Raw genomic sequence first — 20,613 nt, 5'->3', positions numbered from 1 at the left:
AAAAGAATTCAAATTTTTGCCTTACAAAACTGTAACTCAATGATCTACAGGTTTCTCTGCAGTGAGGGCTCTGGGGGATGTTATTGCTGCAGTGCTCACACTAATAAGAAAGACGATTACAAGATTCAAAGGCAAATGAAGCAAGAGAATCAGAAAACCCAAAGTGAACCAGGTATGAAATAGAATGACTCATCTCACCTACATTCCCCTTTCACAGACAAGAGGCTGAACTATGGCAGGCTTCTCCCACACAGGAGCGAGCAGTGTAGAATGCTGCTTTCTTTTAGATTAGAAATACTTGCTTCTACTGAAACAAACATGAATTTGAAGTTAATCACCCAAATGCTGTTTTAAACTATCTATATCCTGTGGGGTTTCCTAGAATATTAAAGATAGGATGTTTTTTTCCCCAGAAAACAATGGCTCAGCAATGTGACTCCTTATCAATTTGTGGGATTTTTAAAGTATTCAGCTACATAAGACACTTCTGATGCTCTTGTTTTTAATTTAATTTTGATAGACTTTTGATATACACAGTGAAAACATTCACCACAGGGAATTTGTACCTATATAATACGTATCTTGATTTTTCTTTTTTCCCCCTCCATTCCCCTCCCTTTAACCCTTCCTCTCCTTATTTACAAAAACTTTGTTTCTATTTTTTCCTATTTTCCTTTTTTTCTTTTCCTTTCCTTCTGCTCCTCCCTTGTTCCTGTTCCCATTTGAACACTGATGCTCTTGATTGTAGTTTGACTTTTTTTCCTACCACTTACTACCCTACTTTCTAGGACAAGTATATCTGGAACTCTCACTGCCTGCTCTTGGAATCTCAGGTGCTTTGCCTGTACTCTTCTAACCTTGCTTCCCTTGTAGCCTCCACACCCACATACTTATGACTCAGACCACATAGTTTTTATTTCTCTGTCAACAGCATAACCAAGCCTATATATATTCACTGAACATTCTGTTAATGACGCCTTTTTGTGACAAGGACCTTGTGGCACAGATGACTAGCTGACCCCAAGCTTCATGCTCTCTGTTCACAGTGAACGGTGGTTTAATAGAACCTGGGTGCTAGGCAGAAACCATATTCCCCATCTTTTCAGTGACTCAGTGGATCTTACAAGCAACCCTCAGTAACAGAATGTGAGTGCACATACACCACATCCAAACTGAAGAATTTAAAACTTTGATGATCTTTTACTCTTTGTTCTTTCTGGCCACTGACTGGTAGAAAGATCTCAGAATAGCCTAAAAGTTGTAAGATACGTAAGATGAAAGTAGGCTGGGTTCCTGAGGCACTGCTTACAAGACAGCCAGCTGACCTGCATCACACTGTATGATAAACATAAAATGTTTTGTTAAGTCATTAAGATGTTAAGATCATTATAACAGCTATCTTGCCTTGATTAACACTAGATTTACAACCCCAATATTCTCCTCAATTAGTCCAGGCTCCTGGTATTGGATGAGCTCAAATCTGTCACATTATTAGTGGGGTAAAAGGTGCCATGATGTCACTGTGGAAATTCCATCACTAATTCATATCCATATTAACTGTTGAGGGCTATGGCAGAGAACACTAGTTACCCATTATTATGCAGTGGCTGCTTCGTCTAACTCCATTCTAGCTTTTTTGGGGCTGACAGTACATTAGGCCAACTAAAACGACCTTTGCCAACCTCTCTTACAGATAGAAGTAACACAGCTATAAACAATAAACTACATAAACACATGAGCTTCTGAAAAAATTTCTTAGAAGGGACAGAAATTAGCTAGCATGCTTATCTTGTTTCCATCATCTTCCTGTATCCCATATTGATTCAAAGTACAGTTTTACAGTCATCTTGTCACCATGAGGATAAAGACATATAGGAGAATGATATTAGTAGTCATAAGATCTGAGTCTCTAGTGACACTTTCATCATGACATCACTCTGAGACTATCAACCACTAGAACTCTTGTTATGTGATTGTATTAATCAGCTTTCCCATTACTGATAACAATACCTGACACCCATACTTTAAAGAAGAAGAGGTTCAATTTAGCTAATTATTTTAGGAGATTCAGTACATGGTAAGCAAGACCCAGGCATGGACATCATGGTAGATGGGTGTGGTGGAGCAGACCTGTTTAGCTCAGGGCAGCTGGAAAGCAGGACAGGGGAACAGTGTCAGAGAGGAATTTGAAGAGACCATATATAGTACTCAAGGTCATGCCTCCATGTCCAATCCAGATACAGCCAGGAGCATGATTTACCAATCTGCTAGGCATTTTTTAATCCAACGAAATTGACATATCAGGATTAATAATTACAATTAGCCCTTTGTCATCTTTACAACCAAACACATCTCCTTCAACCATAATTAACCTCCAAGTAAAGAAAATACCAAGTCCATAATTCCACCTAACATAAAACAACCCTGCATACAACTAGAAAAGTAAGAGTCTCCCCAATGTCTCAACAGTTCCAGCATTTTTTCAAAAGTCTAAGTCTCTTCCAAGACTCAAGGCAAATTCTTAGCTGTAAACCTCTGTAAAAATAAAAAATAAGTTACATAATCCCAAAGTACAATACTACAGGGTAGACACTACCACTTCAAAAAAAATTAATAGGGGATAGAAAATAATCAAAGCAAGATCAAAATTCAGCAGGGCAAACATTAAATCCTGTAGTTTCATATCTGGCATTCAGTGGTAAAATGTGAGCGCCCAAGGGCTTGGGTGTCCCCACCCCAGGGCCTTGCCATTTGCAGCCCACACAGTCTTCTCACACCAACTCCAATCACGACCTGCAGCTTTCCTTGGCAATGTTCCACATTCCGTGCATCTCTGATTTCCTGGGATCTCTGCTACACCTTTGGCTTCATTCCCACAGCTTCACAGACTGCCCTCTCAGAAGTTCTCTGTCTGATCTTCAAGGCTTCCCTTTGAAACCTGGAGGAAAGCCTCTCTGACTCCATAACTTCTGCATTCTGCATGCTATAAAACTACTATCATGTGGATAATACCAACAGCAGCAGTAGCCACCCTTGAATGACTCTCAGTTGCAGTAGCCTCTTAATGAATCCTAGAAGACCCTTCTTGAGCATGAACTCCAGGGGCTTTCTTCCCAAATAAAAAGTTTATACTTTTGTGCCTTTTATGGATGGGGTTTTGCCAATTCCCAAGATTCTCTCTATTAATCTTTCTTTTTATACCTGTGCGAAGATCTAGGTTATTTTAATGGTGCTTATCTCTTTAGCAGCCACCCCTTCTTTGGCCCCATGATTGTTCTTTCTGTGCCCAAACTTGAATTTTTCAAGTCTATCTTTTGCTCCAGATTCTCACTATAAATCTGCCTAAAAGGTATCAGTACCCATGTCACAATCAAGCTGTCTTTACAAGCTGTCTTCACATTTTCTGTCAGATTAGTTAGCCCACCCTCCTTAATCTCAGTCCCCTACAAAGTCTCAAGACATGGGAAAAGTGAGGACGAGTTTTCTGCTGCAGCATAACACATACGGCCTTCAGTGTAACTGCCTATAGTTGTTCCCAACTGAAACCTCCTGAACCTGGGCTTTGCTATCTGTATTTTGGTCTCCTGAGCGCCAAACATAATCTTCCATCAGTCTCTGCTTACTGCACTCTGCTTATTGCATCTCCAAACCTTTCCAAACTCCTCCTGAAAACCAGTTCTGTAGACTTCTAAATTACATGATCAGATACAGTCACAGCAATGATCTCACTTCTAGTACCAATTTTCTGTATCAGTCATCTTTTCTGTTGCTGGACACAATACCTGACAACCATAACTGAAAAGAAGTCCTGTTTAATTTAACTCACATCTTCAGGAGACTCAGTACAAGGTAGGCAGGCTCCAGGTAGAAACATCATAATGGAATGGTGAGACAGAGAAAAGCTATTTAGTTCACAGCAGCTGGGAAGAAGGGTATGGAAATAATGCCAGAGAAATGGGGAGAGACCATAACATAGTTTTTCAGGGTCATACCTCCATGACCAACCCAGACATACACAGGATCATGAGTTGCTAATCTGCTAGGCACTTCTTAATCTAACAAATTTGTCATATCAGTATTAATTGTCACAGGGGAAAAAACCAACCCCCCAATTTGTTTTGACTACTGTATAGTTTGTTATTTGTAGTAGTTAAAAGCAATCCTGACAGCCAAGTGTGATCCAAGTTGTGTAGCATACACCTTCCTGGTATCTTAGTCTCTCTGTACCATTTCTTCATCTACTTCTTTTTCATTCTTCCCATGATGGAATTTCATTAGACAGCACCCATCACTAAATTTCTAAGTTCATGTGGTAACTTGAAGAGCGGACTGACCCTTTTCCTAGTCATTTAGGTCAGCCTCAAATCCTACTTCCCTGAGGATAGACAGCAATTTTCAGGCTCCTTCTCTGATACTCTCAGACTGCTGCATTGTCTCTGGACAGGCAGCTCTGCAATCTGGGCTCTATCAATGTAATTATGGGATTTAAGAGAAGCCCAAGAAGTTATTAAATTTGTTCACTTGCCTCCAGGCAGAACTGTGTTTAGCTCTTCTAGACATACAGTACTCGTCTATGAGCCACTAAGTCTCTCACAAAGCATGATTCATTTGGGATCTTCAAAGGAATCAATATAAACTGCTCTCAGTAAAATAGGTATTGTAAGTAGGGAAAGATAAGACTTTCAACATAAACATTCTGAAGTGAGAAATGGGACAGGATTAATTTCTCTGTTGGGTGTGGTGGGAGATTAAGTGGACAAATATGTTGTAGCTTTTCCCCTGCAAAACTTGAGTCTGTTTCCCAACCCCAAGCTTTCTGTAAGACTTGTACTGACCAATGGATATAGCAGAAGAGACTTGTCAGAGTTCCAGATTCCAGAGTTGCAGGTTTCACCTTCAGTTCTCAGAATATTTCTTACACACATAAAGATGCAAGCCAGAACAGACATTACTGAACGATGGATGACTATGAAGAGATAAAAGGGCCCAACCAACAGTCAGCATCAGGGCCTTGGACTTGGGAAGGAAGCCTTTTTCTTTTCTTTTTTTTAACTTGGACTATCAAGGAGCCACTTAAATGGTCTCATTAAGATCAGCAGAACAATGCAACTCAGCCCAACCCAAACTTTCACTCACAGAATTATGACAGCAAATGGCTATTATTTTAAGTTATTAAATTTTAGGACTGCATATGAGTTTCCTATGGCTTCTATAATATCACCAAGCAGGTGACCTGAGAAAAATTTATTTTCTCATAGCTCTGGAGGCAAGAATCTGAAACAAAGTGCCAGCAGAATCACGCCTTCTTGGACGTTGCCCCTTGTCTCTTCTAATGAGGAAATAAGTTTAGATTTAGGGCCCACTCCAATCCAGTATGACTTTATCTTACTTGATCATAACTGCAAAGACTTTTTTCTGGTAAGATCACATCCTCCAGTACCAGCTTAGGGCTCTTTTAGAGTAATACGATTCAATCTATAATATATGGTTCATTAAGCAGAAAAATATATTTATAAAAGTATAGTAAATTTTCATATGTTCTTTGATCATATGCAGATAAATTTAAAGATAATAAAATTGACAGTATTATATATTTTTTTTTTTTGGTACTGGGGATCGAACTCACAACCACGTGCTTGCAGGGCAGGAGCTTATGCGGCTGAGCTAAATCCCCAGCCCCCAATATAATATTTTTAAATATGGTATACGACAGTGCCAGAGAGGGTTGCAAAATCTCCAACCAAGGGAGATCTAAGTAGGATCCGTTACTTACTATTCAAAGAGTTAGTGCTGGTATACAAGGAAATTTGTATACATTAGACAATATTAGGAATCCTGAAGAACTTTATCTGTGTGTGAAAGTTATTTTGTAGGAATGAAACACACTCCAAGATCCAAACATCCTTTGTTCACTATGGCATGGATGTCTGTGCAAAAGTCATAACCTTGTAGGAGCCTCTAGTTACCACTGTCCCGTTTCTTTCTCTTGCAGAAGTTTTAAAGGAGTAGCCTCCACTGGCTTCCTCTATTTCCTTTGCTCTGACTCCCTCTGTAACCCTAGAAATCTGACTTCCTTCCCCAGCTCCATCAAAACTGCTGTTTCAAGTGATTTCAATAACCACATTCAAGACAAATCTAATGGCTCTTTCTTTGCTCTCATAATGTGGCATCTGACATTTTTAAACTGCCTCATTAGCTCTCTTATCTAACACTACATGTCTGCCATATCTGATGGCATCCCATCCCTGACTTTGTAAATCTTCTCTCCTGCACCCACTGACAGCAACTCTTGCCTTGGGCCCATTCCTCTTCTTTTCCTTCTGTACTGCCCCACTCAGAAAATGTATCCATTCTTCAGTCCCCATCTTCATATCACAGATGGCTTCTTAGCCAATATTTTCCATGACCTATTTGTTAAGCCCAGAGCCTATATCTCAAACTGCTCAACAAAAATGTTGAGTATTTTAAACTTGTCTGCATTCATCAGGGTAGGCTAGATTATATGGTGATAATAAATAATCCAAAAATTTTAGTAACATTTACAAACCAAGATATTCACAGGGCAATTGTGGTTCTGCTCTATTTTTTTGATCCCAGGATGCGGATTATCCTCCATCTGGAATATGCTTATTGTACAGAATAGGGAAAAGAATATGACAAAGCCCAAGCTGTTCCCTACACTTTTTCTCAAATGACCACATCACCTTCAACAAAGTAAAAGTGAAATTCTTCCCCACAGAGGGAAAGCAAATATATGTACGTCTTCTTAAACAAACTCATTCTCCCAACCTCATTTTGATTTTCATAACTTGTCATCTTTACCATCTTTATCACATTTGACCAAAATGGAAATTGTGGTGTCATGATACTTATGTTACTTTTCCCTGTGACAAACGCATTCTTGGAAGAAAAATTCAGAAAATATAAACATGCACACCTCCCACACAATTAAACCAAACTGTTGATAATCCTTATATCCAAGGTTAACACTCATGAAACGTCACCATATAGCTCTCTAGTCCTTTCGCTACTGCAGGTACTGATCTATTCATCTTTATAGAATATGCATATATTCATCTTTCAAGAAAATGGTAGCTCTACATATAATTTCCTGGTTGTTAAAAGCTTATCAGGCTCACTTAGTATTTTCTTTTCCTTATTAAAAATATAATCTATATGTTATGTAGACTTGCAAATGTAAATACACAGCTTTGACTTCTCCTGAGTCTAAGATTCCTTAATAAAACTACATAGTAGATAATTCTATACGTCTAAGCATTTTAGACTTCATATGTCCCAGTTAAACTTACGATTCCCCTTCAGTCTTTTTCATCTCTGATGAAAGTGTCAGTATCCTCCCATAATCTCAACCACTGATACACTATGCTCACTGTTCTCTCATTGTTCCACTCTGTGTGAAACCCATCAGCCTGAGCTCCAAAATACATCCCAGAGCTGATTCTGCTCACCCTCTGCTCACCACAGCTGTCAGTCCTGCCACAGGAGCTTTCCCGAGAGACTGTGCCACCTCCTTGATCATGTCCTTCATCCACGCCTTGCTTGTTTGCGCGGTAACTAGAGTCTCTCAGTCATGAAAGTCATTCCATACCCATGCTCCAGAATGCTTCCTACTGCACTAAACACCACTTGACCCTCTTCATGGCCTCTAAGGCCTTTATGTGATGTGCTCTCGGCCTGCTTTTCCACTGATCTTTGTTCCCCTCCTCCCTTCATTCCTCTCCAGACACACGAGCCTTTGCTTGTCTTCCCACATACCAAACTGACTCCTGCCTGGTCTTGGCCCTCAGGACATCTCACGGGGTTGCTCTCCTTGACCATTCTGTCACCCCCACATACCCTTTAATATTCTGCCAATAACACTTATAAAATATATCTGTACTCATCTGGTGATTTATTTCTTTGTTGTCTCCTGATCAGAATATTCCTGCTTTTTAGAACAAGAACCCTGCCAGTTTAATTCATAGCTCTATCCCTACAGTTACAGCAGTGTCAGGCATACAGCATGCTACAATCAATATGCATGAAATGAGTAACTGGATAAAATTTAGTTGCTTCTCAAATTCAGCTGATTCCCTTTAAAATGTCTGCAGAAGCAGACTCTCTGTTTGCATTCCTATTACCCTGGCCTGATCCCAGACCTCATCACCTCACATCAGAATTGCCGCAGCTCCTTTCTCAACCCCTCGCCTCTGCTCTACACTTGGCTCATTATTCTGGCCTCACCTCCTTGCACATGTTCTCCTTGTCCCTGAGGCCACAAACTTCGCCTAGTTCTGTCACTCCTGCACTTAACTCCATTCAACACACAACCCAACAACCATCTCCTACCTTTCCACCTTTTGCATTTGTGTTAACCTGATGAATTCTGAGGGCATATACTGCCTGTTTGACCACAGCTATTCATAGGAAATAAAATTAAAAATCTTTCTGAGTTGAATGAATTATTGGTTAAAGAAATAAGACATGGTAGATAAATACCCTTTGAAAAGCAACGCTGTGAGCACAGTTATTAATTAGGAATAGAAGAGTAAAATATTATTAGGTGGAGAAATTCAGCCAGAATGAAAAGTGACAGTTTTGTTCCCCCAAAGTACAGACTATCATCACCGTACTGTGAATTACTGCGTGGTGCTGGCTCCCTCAGAGAACTGCAGTTTGCCTCCTGAGTGACGCACAGTCCCCAGGTGAGTACTTCCTTATGACAGTCAGCTTCTCCTTAGTGTTCACGTCACACAGCACAGTGGTGAGGTCAAAAAAGTGTTTGCTGGGTATTGCCCCAAATGAAAGCACAGTGAAGCAGAAACCTAAGAAAAGCATTTTTACACCAGCCTCCTTAGTTTGTCTGATTTTCGGTGTGGTACAGCAGAGAAATCACACCTCCCAGGACCCACGGAGCTGAATTAAGACTGACCATCCAGTCATACAGAAGCCAATATTCACAGCAAGACTTCTGGGCAAACACCACACCCTCCTTTGCTAACCCACATACTTTCCCCAACCAAGCCTCCAGCCAGTGAGACAGTATTTATTGAATGCTCTCAAACCCATGTATTTTTAAATGAACATATTATCAACCCAGCTGCTTATCTCAGGTCAAATGCAAATTATGGGTACTTTCAGGTGAGAGAGAGAGAAGAAAATTTCTTTGAAGAATTTCCTAACTGTACCAGCACAATTATAATGTGGAGTGGTTAGAACATACTAGAATATGCATATCAAAATAAGAGTTGATCTCTATAATTCCATGTGAACAGTGCCATGCCATTTTCTGTAGTAAACCTGTCTTTCTGAAATCATTTTTGGAATTCCTCTTAACTGTTTTCAGTGCTATTTAAAGAGTCTCCTGCAAAACAGCTCCATGCCTTGGCAATTATTTCTTATCTTTAACTCAAAACAGTACTAAGTTAATAGGCTTGCTTGAACCTTAATGACTTTGGGTTTTTCCAGACACTACAGGATATACTGCTCACGGATATGCAGTGAGAGAGAGAGAGAGAGACAGACAGACAGACAGACAGGCAGAGAGAGGACTTCAAGACAGCACTTACTGGAGGGAGTAAAAGGGAGAACAGGATGAGAGAGCAGCTCCGAGACTTCAGATTTATCTATTAACAGTCCTTTTTAAAAAATAAGGCACAAGGGACAGGGATATAGCCCAGGGGCATAAGCACCTGCCTGGCAAGCACATGGTTGTGAGTTCGATCACCAGACCAAAAAAAAAAAAAAAAAAAGGCACAAGTGACAAGATGCTAACAATTCTTAGTTCTGGTCAGTGTACTTTCTACACTTTTAAAATCTTTCAAGTAATTTTTTCCTCAAAGGAAAAAGATTTCATACCATTGAGTTTGTAATACCATCTGTAAAACTCAATATACTCTAGTCTCCGAGTGGAGTTCTAAAACAATTTCCAAAACACGCTTTGGGTTACACTGCTGCATTGCATGATCCCTCAGAATGTACACACCCAGCACCAGGGGCCAGGAGGAAAGGGGAGGATTCATCCCTTTCCTGTGCAGAATTTTAGGGTTATCTCTGTGCTCCCTGCAGGCAAAGCTCATGAGTTCCTGACTTCTTATTTCCAGGGCCTAACCCAGTATTTGGAACATAACAACCCGCCATAGTTAGAATGAGTGAATTAATTAATGAATAGATGAATTAAATATGCCACTAATCGGCCCAGACTTGTAAGTCTACTAATTTGTCAAAAGATGTGAGAAAGAGGGTGGGGTTGACTGCTTTTTAGTTCTGCATTTCTTAATCTAGTTCCCATCTGACTGTTTTGCATTTTGGCCTCTATCATAGGAGAACAAGTGATTTTCTTCTTTGAATGATGAGAATGGCAAGGAGAGTCAGGAAATGTTTTGAGGTTTCTGAGTACAGCAACACTTAAATGTCATATTAGCGCAAAATGTCAAGACCAGAAAAAAAGAAATGTATAAGTATGTGAAAGAAATCCATATTCTGTACTCTCATCCAAGTAAAAACACATTCAGGGCAACACGTTATTTGGAATCTTACTGTGAGATAGACTGGGATTCTGATTTCCATTTGTCATTTTATTTTAAAGGATTGGGGTTTACATAGTCTAGAAGGAGTACACTGGTTTACATTGTCAAGCAAAGTGAAAAGTACAGTTCAAGATCTGGTCACTAAACTACAAAAGAATCAGTAAGCTATGACAACAATTCCTATCTTTAACCCACCAACTCAAGGAATAAGGCAGGAAGAAAGTAGAAAAAGAATCACTATCTTTAGTCGCATGTAAGGCAAAGAAAAAAGGAGAAGTGTATGACCATTTTCACCAGTAAAGAATAACTTCAGAGGTCACGCAGTGACCTAGGAGAGAAGCTAAACAGGAAGAGGTTAGACACAGTTAAGGGAAAGAATCGAGACTGGTGAACAAAGATTTGAAAGAATGAGAAAACTCTTGAAGGGGCATGAACGTTGGGAAATAAGTATTTCCAGGGCCACTGGTGGGAGTATAAATAAATATCTTTTCTGGGAGTTAATTTGAAAATGAAAGCTTGAAAAATATTTCTTTCCTTTGGCCAAGCAATTCTGCCATTAGAAATGAATAAGAAAGTATTTGTTCTGGGCTGGGGATATAGCTCAGTGGCACAAGCACTCCTGAGTTTGATTCCCAGTACCAAAAAAAGTATTTGCTTTAGTGTAGAAAAGGGTATTTCTCTACATTATTGTGAAAAGCTAGAGTCTATTTTAATATCCAACAATAGTGAATTAACTCAATAAATCATCATATATTTGTATAAATAATGACATGATGTACATTGATGGACAAGGGGAGTTGTTCGTGACTTTTTTTTTCTTTTTTCTTTTTTTTTTGTATTTTTTGTTTTTATCAGCACCAGGGATCGAACTCACGACTGCCTGCTTGCAAGGCAAGCGCTTATGCCAGTGAGCTAAACCCCCAGCCCCCATGATTTTTTAAATTAGAAAAATTTTGATCTAGTATGAAAAATATAATCTTACTTTTGTAAAAATAGAAGGTACATCCAAATGTTAACAGCTGTCAATAGAAATGTTGGTAACCGTTTTTTGCTCGCTTGTTTCTTATTTTACACATCTATCTGTGCTGACATACGTGGATGAAAGGAACAGAGGGATGGAAAAACTCGTCTCTGTGGCTGCCACCTCTTTTTTTCTTTGTCTTCATATCTCTAGGACCTAGCACATCACTTAGAACACAATTAGCTTCAATAGGTATAATGTGTGAAAAATAAATGATGACAATCACTCAGAATTCAGGGTGACATAATAGACTGCCTCATGCTGTAAAAGAACTTTATCAACTTGTTTGCTTTCAACACAACCACTGCATACAAAAGCTCGCATGTACTTTCAGAGATGTCAGCTTGGTTTTGTTCTATGTACCCCTCTGTGTCAATACAGCAAATCACGCCACTAGAGTGCAAACCCCAGAAAAACAGGAACCATACTTAACCAGAGCCACACAAAAATCACCTACCTAGAGCCCAGAGAGCCTTTCCGGCTATTTACTTAGAGCCAGAGAGCCTTCCTGGCTGCTAACAGGTAGTAAATTAAGAATATTTATAGGAAGAGAGACAGCACATTTCCATGACTTTAACCCTGTATCCAAGGCCCAACATATTAATAAGCACCTAGGTGTTTGCCACTGAAAAGACTCAGTATCTGTGTGTTAGCCTTCTCCACCAAGAAGTCAGATATTGTCATGCCCCTGCCTTCTCTGTAAGGTAAGGTGTTTTTAACAGCATCCTATTATCCACCACTAGCTCTGTGTGGGGAGTTTCTTAAGACCTGGTCCCCTGACCTCGGCCTCTCTCCATAAGAAACTACATGATGTTAGTATATTTTCTTTCCACAAGTCCATATAGAACTCAGTATTAGCTACAGAAATACATGTGAATTGTCAGAGCGCAAAGAACTGCTGAAGAAAATTTCACCCTAGCAGAAGTACTTTTAGTATATGTCTCAAAAGGCATCTTTAGAATAACACAAGATGTCTAAAGTTCAAATAGAACTTTTCCAAGAAATGGGGCGGAAATGCAAGACCACAGATCTGAGTTTGATGGCTGGGGAGCCCCTATTAGTGTTTGGTCTAGAATACATCAAACAAAGAAATTTCTGAAATCACCACTAATTCTTTACCTGCCACCACCTCTGTTAAAGGACAGTACTGTTTGGACTTCAGATATATATATTTATACATGAAAAGGCATATATTTTAATGTTTATATTATTTCTGCAGACAAAACTATCAAATACTTTTAACCTCTCCATACCTCACCCTTTTTTGGTCCTTATGCCCAAAATTATTGAGGTTGTTCTTTTTATTCATGTAAATCAAATGCTATGTTAAAAACATAAAAATTGTGTTTATTTAAGAGATGACCTTGTGAAGTTTTAATACAGTATATTGTGTAATGTTTATATCTATCTCCTCAAACTTAGTGATTTCTTTATGGTGAAAATGTCTATTTTCTTTTAGCTTTCTAAAATACATAGAGTTCACTAATTTTACCTGTAGCCACTCTATTATGCAATAGCACCCAGAAGTTGGAGTCATTCTTTTTCATTTTTGTATGTTTGGTTTTTGAGGCAGGGTCTAGTTGTAGCTTAAGCTGATGCCCACCTGGCTGCAGCCCCCCAAGTGCTGGGATCACAGGTACGCAGTACCATGACCATCTGAGATTGCTCCTCAGAGAAATTTTGCATAACCTTTTTTCTTACCACTTTATATTCAATAAAATCACTCTTTGTCATGACTCATGCCTAATACTTTGTTCTGTTTTTTAAAAGAGTGAAATGAAAGTTGATAAATTTCTTAACACAGTACGTGGTAGACAGGCAGTAGCCAATAAATATTACTTATCTTATTTAAAAATAAAACAAAGATACAGCATGGCACAGTAGTTCAGGAAGGAGTCTGGAGCTAACCTGCCTGTATTTGAATCCTAGCTTTGCCCTTAACGAGCTATTTGTGACTTCAGACAGTTTATATAACTTCTCTGTGTTCAGCTTCTCCATCTGTAAAATGAAGGCAGTAATTTTTCCTATTTAATAGAGGTGATGAGTTATGATTCATACTCAGTCAGTCACAGAGCTGTCACCCCATAAGCATTACAGAATTATAAGCTATTAATTTTTACTTTTTCCAACTCTGAATGTCTGGAAGATTTTTTAACCACATTCTATATATTTGTTTTCTTGATCTGAAATTCTCATATTACTTTAACATTTGATCAAGTTCTACATCTATTCTATGTTTGAAAGAAAGCAAGATTTTGTTTAATGAGTTTTCATACAATTAGTGATAAGTTTATAATCTACAAAAGCACTGAATTCCAAAAAGTAAAAAAAGGTAGGCCAGTGATTCTTGAAGTATTGAATTTATGGATCAATTTATGAATCAATGTCATAAATTCCAAAGGCAAACATGAACTAATTCAGACCTGGTCTTTCATTTGCACTTAAATCAATGACAATTAACTTGTAATAAATTTAAGTATATAATGCTTAATAGAAATTAAAGTTCACTCTTTCAACTTAGAAAAGTTCAGGGGTAAATCTTTCTCTTACATCTTCCCGAGCTGTGGGTTGCAGGGAAACGTATAAATATTGTAAGCTGTACAATGACCTGTACCTTGGTGCTCAAACCAAGTCCAGCATGATGATTTCCAACGCATGGAATTTAGGCTTTATCAGGTATAGGAAGCCAGAAATGGTGGTACATGCCTGTAATGCCAGCACTCTGGGAGGATGAAGCAGGAGTATTGCAAATTCAACTGATTTAGCAAGACCCAATTGCAAAATAAATAAAAAAGGATGGGGGTGGAACTCAGTGCAAAAGCTTTGAGTTCATTCCCTAGTACTGAAAGAAAAAACAAAAAGCAATCCAAGGCCATCATGGTGAGATGGTCTCTGGCAGGTATTCTCAGGTTTCTACTCAGCTGTGGATCTGCCCCTGTACTGGGCAATGTTGCTTGCAGAAAGCCACAGAATGTGAAAATGAGGGGGAGGGTTCCTTCTCAGACTATGACATAGTCTGCTCACTCATTATAGAGCTGGTGTGGACAGAGCTGGTGTGGACAGAGCTGATTTCTTGGCAAACAAACATTTCAATATATCAGATTTCATTATTTCATTAATAGAAAGCATACTACGTTTTACTCTATAAATATTTGTAAAGGATAGTTTATATATCATTCTAAGTAAAATGGTAAAGAAAACATGAACACATGTTGCATGTACTAATGGCCCTATTTCAACACTGTCTTATTTTTGCAATTTGATCTATTTTAAAAACTAATAGGAAGGGAATGCATTTTCCTTTCCACTTTCAATACTGCAAAACATCACACTTTTAGACTGTTTATACCCTAAACACTCACTGACCAGTGCTGCTACTGGCATAATGGTTTTTAGAAAATTAATTGCCTACTTGCTGTTAAAGGCAATTCTTAAGATATATGGATCAGAATAGCACAGGTCCAGTAAAAAGCACTGTCCTTGAAGCAGTGTGAAATCCTAGCCCCACCACTGCTGATTGTATGTTTGGAACAAATTACATGGCCTTGTGCAACTACTTCTCCAAGCTTCGTTTCCTCTTTTGTATGAGGCTATTTAAGTCTCATAGGGTCTCTGGGAGAATTTAATGATACAATCTACTCAGTGTATGACACAGCTTGTGGAACATGTAAGTGACCAATAAGTGGGGAACTTTAATATTAAATTAAATTTACGTGTATTCCTATCAGTCTATTCCTTGGAACAATAACTTTCAAGATTATCAGCACAACTCTTCCAATTCCATACATAAAATGCTTCAAAAGCAGAAACAGAACTATAAGAACAGAAATGTGAAAGCCATATTCTTCCTTGAGGATTAGGGACTATTTTATATTGTACTTAACTTGAGTGGCCTCTACTTGTCCAGCTTTCACCACAAATTCTGTTTTGCTGAGTGTGTTTGGCATTCTCAGCTCAGGGATGCAGGGGATATCAGAGAGTACATTAGCGCCAAGACAACTCCAGTTGGTCACTGGACGCTCCATTCCCAGCTCAGACAGTCTCTGCCTGAGAAGTACTCTGATTTCATCTTATTTTTATCTCCTTAGGATCTCAAAGATGCTACTGCTAGAGATATGATGCCAAAATGAAGCTAATGGCAATATTGACAATGATAAAACATGGCCTTACAAACAGTTTGTACCTATTATTGCATTTAATCCTCCCAAACAGTCATTACAGGAGTAATGCCATTTGACATATAAAGAAAAGTTCAGAGAGGTTAAATAATATGCCCAACATCACACAATTTGCAACAAAGAGCCAATTTATAAGCCAATCAGATTCCAGCCAGGGCCTTTATTCTTTGTTGTTTCATTTTTTTTTTATTGAATCAAAGCCTCAGCATGTAGTTCAGAAGGGCCTTGAAGTCACTACAAAGCCCAGGGGAGACTCTAGCGCATGGTAATTCTCCTGCCTCAGCCTCCCAAGTGTTGGGATAGGCCTTTTGTTTTTATCTCTTGGGCTAAACATGCAAGTATAGACCAGCTATACATGCAAGACTGCCCAGACAATTACTCTAAGTCTTGGCCATTCAACCCAGATCCAAGCTCATGGTCTATAATATCTTTCTGCCCTGATCAGGCTTCCTGGTCTACAATTCAGTCACAAGGCACGGAGAGACTACTGTGACAAATGGTACATCTATTACTGATTTCAGTTTGATTCTCCCAAACAAGTTGTCCCTCCCAGCATGCAACAGCCATGAAACTTCAGGCGGGGGGAAAAAAATTCCCATAGGAAGCTCCCTCATGTAATTGATTTGGTGCCCAGCAACGTGAACCTTTTAGAGTTTCAGTAATAAGGAACAGCCAGCTATAGCACCTATGCCATAGGTTCACCATCACTGCTTTTTTGGCCTTCAACATTAATATTCATTTCATATTAGTAATTCAGCTTACCTTACAGATGAAAATAGTAAGGTAAGAAAGAGCTCGCTCACAGGTACACACCAGGTGAAAATAAAATCTCCAATAAAGCTCAAGACGCCCTCTGGAAGTCCTTACTACCTCTTCATCCTGGGTTTCTCTCTGATTCTGGGACTTTACACATGCACAAAGATGAACTTACCGTGGACAGCCCCTCTCCGATGCAAGCAAAAGAAGATTGGAAAGTCCTAGAGCTGAGGTGGTAGCAGAATAAGAAGTTGACCTTTTCGAATGAGGTTACTACTATCTCATGACCGGTCAGTCTACATTTCTCAGGTCAAGGCAAAAATGTCCCCCACCCCATATTTGTCAGCAGTTCTCAGTTAAGGAAAAACTGCAATTAAAGCACCTCTGCTGAGAACTTTGAGCACTAATTGTGCTTACATTCAGTGTGTGCAGTTTTGGTTATGAACTGGAGCATAGGTCAGGAGTCCTGGCTCCTTAGCTCTTTGCTGCAGTGCCCATAAATTTAAAAACGTTAGCTGCAGGTCGTTCCTTTTTTTTGTCGTTTATTTAAATGAAGAATTTTTAAAATTATTTTTTCCACTTCATGGCTCCTTTGGACAAGGGAATAAAAATAGCGATATCACCAGGAGCCAAAAATTTTTTGGAGTAATAAAAAGAGAGGGGGAAAGAGTCCTACTCAAGACAACAGACGTCTTGAAGCAGCTGCCTCAAAATAAGTATCATTTCAAACTTTCTCAGTACAGTCTGAAAAGAAAGTAGGATGTGTTACACACTAGGGTGCACAACACCGCAAGGTCTGCGCGCATCACATTCTCTGGCCAGGCCACCTGTCTAGAACCCTGAGGGCGGCACGGGCGAGACTGAGTTGGCGAGGAGGAACGAGAAATTGCGGGGAGAAGGGACACGAGTGGCTGTGGACGAGCGAGAGGGCCGCGATCCTTGGGAAAGACGTGGCTGCGCCTGGCGCACCGGTCTCCGCGCGCTCCAGGGCAGCAGCTTGGGGCGCGGCGCCCGGCCTCTCTCGGGCGCGCCCGGCCTCTCTCGGGCGCGCCCGGCGCGGATGAGCTGGGAATCCCGGCGAGCCGCAGTCGCGGCACCGCGCGGCTAGCTGAGTGCGGACGGCCGCCCTCCGCGGCTCGGCGGGCGTGTCTTACCTGTTGATCCGGAGCGCAAACGCGCGGCGCTCCGCGCTGGGCAGCGTGGCCATGCCGGGCCAGTGCCTCGGCGGCCGCTAGGAGCGTGAGACGCGGAGGGCCGGGGTTCGGGGCGCAGCGGAGCGGCCGCGGCGCATGCCGAGCCCGTCGCGAGCCTCATCTGTCAGCCGCGGAGGGAAACTTCCGCATTTCCACCTTCGGCGCTGAAATCACCCTGGGGGAGGGCCCAGCCTCCCCGCCGCGGCCGCCAGCCCGCCGCCGTCGCCCGGCGCAGCCACCCGCCCGGCCTGGCGCGCGGCGGGCGGCGGGTGGCCAAGCTGTGGGCACCGCGCGGGACGGCCGTCCGGAGACTCCGCCGACGGCGCGCTCTTCCCGGGGACCCGACCTCAGGCAGAAAGGAGCGCGGGCTCAGGACGCGGCGAGCGCGGAGCGCAGGCCGGAAACTCCATCTGGCCGGAGCTGGAGGCTGCCAGGGAATGCGGGCAGGCGGGGGGAGCCCGTGCTTCCGACCGCCGCACTGAGGTGGTGAGGTCGGGAAACCAACCCTGCAGTTCCTTAGGACAGACCTGGTGCAGGGGTGGCACCATTCCCGGGAGAGGCAGCGTCAGTACAAAGAGTTGGTGGGTCACTTACGGTACTGACCGAGTTTTTCATGGCATATACTCATCATCTATTCTGCAGTACTTTAAATGATATAATGGATCTCGCCAAGAAATAAGTATGATTTTTATTTTTCATTTTTTATAACCTGAAATAAATACTTTTCTCTGGGAAAACACTGCATACGACGTTCCTGTGATTTAAAAATATGCTGCATCCCAGTTTATTTCAATTTCACACTGAGATGTCTTCTAAGAAGCCCCTCTCCGAACTCATGGGGGAGAATGTCAGAGAAGTCCCAACACTGACTGGAGTGGAAAAACCCATGTTTAATTCAAGGTGCTGGCTTGCTCCAAATTGTATTGTATTAGCACCCTCTCTCTATATAAGTCTCTCCTTATAAATACTAAAACAGTGTATTTTGAGTTCAAAGCTGCACTAGCCAGATAAGGTAGCCACAAGCCACATGCAGCTGTTGACTGCTTGAAACGATGGTTAGTATGAATTGAGAGGGGCTGGAAATATTGAATATCAAAGACAATATGGGAAAAACTAATGCAAAAATCGCTACAAGTGATTTTTGTGTTGATTGCGTGTTTAAAAAGGTACTTTGGCTACAATATATTAACTAAATAAAATTATTAAAGTTAATTTTACGTTTTTCCTTGTGGCTTTCATTAAATAAAATTTAAAATTACATACATGGCTCACAAGTGTGGGCCATGTGACACTGCTGTCCCATAGGACACTGCTGGCCCCAAAAGAGCTAATTTATAGCCTAATGCTGAAAGGCTTGCAGATTGGATATTTGTCTCCTCATCTTCCTCCTCTGCTTTTGGCTCTGTCAAGTAGTTCAGGAAATCTTCAAAGCTGGTCAGGTAACTTTCTCTTCCCAATGCCTTTAAGCTTGTGAGACAAAATTCATGAGTATAACTACATAGATTGCAAAACAGATTGAAAGAAAAAGATTTTTTAAAGAAGGAAATGTATTGCATCTGACTTTCTCCTAGGTATATTTACTATAGTTGAATTTGTGAAAAAAATTTGAGTAGAAAAATAATAAAAGACTAACACTAAGTGCTTCTTCAGGCTGGGAACAAATAATTAATTCATTGACAACCTTTTACGCTAGAGGTTTTAGACAACTTTGTACTAGGTCAGCCTTTCACATGGGCTTCTCTGAGTTTTACATGTTTATGAGGTACACTTTGGGAGGAAGGTGTTGAGGATTGAACTCAGGGCATTCCCACTGAGCTACATTACCATCTCTTTTTTAAAATTTTGAGACAGGGTCTTGCTAAGTGACTCAATTGCTCAGGCTGGATGTGAACTTGTAAGCCTTCTGTCTCAGCCTCCCAGAGTGCTCAGATTATAGGCATGGATTTCATATCCAGGTGAAGTACATTTTCATATACAGGAAAAAAAAAATACTGGCTCCCACACAGACACCAATGAAATGTGATAAGAACATCCCAAGTTTTCAGAATTTGCAGTTAAAGTGACTTGTTTTGATGGATAAAAAGAATCATAAAATCTTCCATTTTATCGCATGTTATGTTACATCCAGTGGTATTTGGTACCTAACTATGGGGGTTAGGCCAGTGTTCCACCACCACCTCCACAAGGAGGGTGCTCCATGCTCTCAATTCCTGGATGCTTAGAAATGTCCTGAAATTTCCTTAACAGTTGCTTAATAAATGCTCATGAAAAAGTTTCACATTGGTTCAAATGCCTGTCTTTAAGCTTCATTTGCTCTTAGACATAATCGCCGATTGTTTGCAGACTAAGATGAGCCTACCAAGTTGCTCCCTTCCTCCTTGTGGTTTCTGTACTTCCCCAGAGTTTGGCTGTTCTCCTCACACCCCTGGATCTGAAGCGGACTCTGGGAGACCTCTTATTAAATAGTTAATTCACAACAGCCACTAAAGATACTACTATCCCAACTTTGCAACTGGGGAAATTGGAGCTCAGAGAGGTTGAGGGCTTGTCCAAGATCACAAAGCAGTGAGGATACAGCCATTTCTAATTCTAAAGTATTGCCTGTCACCCAGATATTTGCACTTGAACATCTTCAAACTCCACAAATGGAAAGCTAAAACTCTCCATCTCCCCTGCCCAGCTAGAAGCTAGCTATCCCTTGATAGTCCCACATTTTGTTGGTGACACTACTTTCCTGTTTTCTAAGTCTAAAACATTGTTGTCCTCAAGTGAAGGAAGCAGGTCTGGCTTTGACTTCTGCTTTTGACTCACTATGTGATTCCCTATGAGTCCCACCCTTTTTAGGTCACAAAATTCTCAGTCTTGGAATGACACCATCTGCTTGCCTTTCTCTGAACTTTATGGATGTGTCACTCTGACTTCTTCCTGTCCTTTAC

At 40.7% G+C, this 20,613-nt stretch overlaps 1 protein-coding gene across 1 annotated transcript in view; it reads right to left on the bottom strand.

Annotated features, from left to right (window-relative positions):
• The window catches only part of Dock8 (dedicator of cytokinesis 8), a 212,014-nt gene extending 193,866 nt beyond the window's left edge, over positions 1–18,148 (bottom strand). Inside the window, exon 1 of the mRNA XM_063250292.1 lies at positions 17,639–18,148. Coding sequence (XP_063106362.1) covers positions 17,639–17,691 — 53 coding nt within the window. The 5' untranslated portion in view covers positions 17,692–18,148. The remainder of the gene's footprint in view (positions 1–17,638) is intronic.
• Between the last annotated feature and the right edge of the window lie 2,465 nt (positions 18,149–20,613).

This window comes from Cavia porcellus, unplaced genomic scaffold (genome assembly GCF_034190915.1).
Source record: "Cavia porcellus strain 051 isolate PalLab524CR breed Dunkin Hartley unplaced genomic scaffold, mCavPor4.1 scaffold_1, whole genome shotgun sequence".
Lineage (NCBI taxonomy): Eukaryota > Metazoa > Chordata > Mammalia > Rodentia > Caviidae > Cavia > Cavia porcellus.
This window is presented reverse-complemented; position numbering and strand designations above follow the sequence as displayed.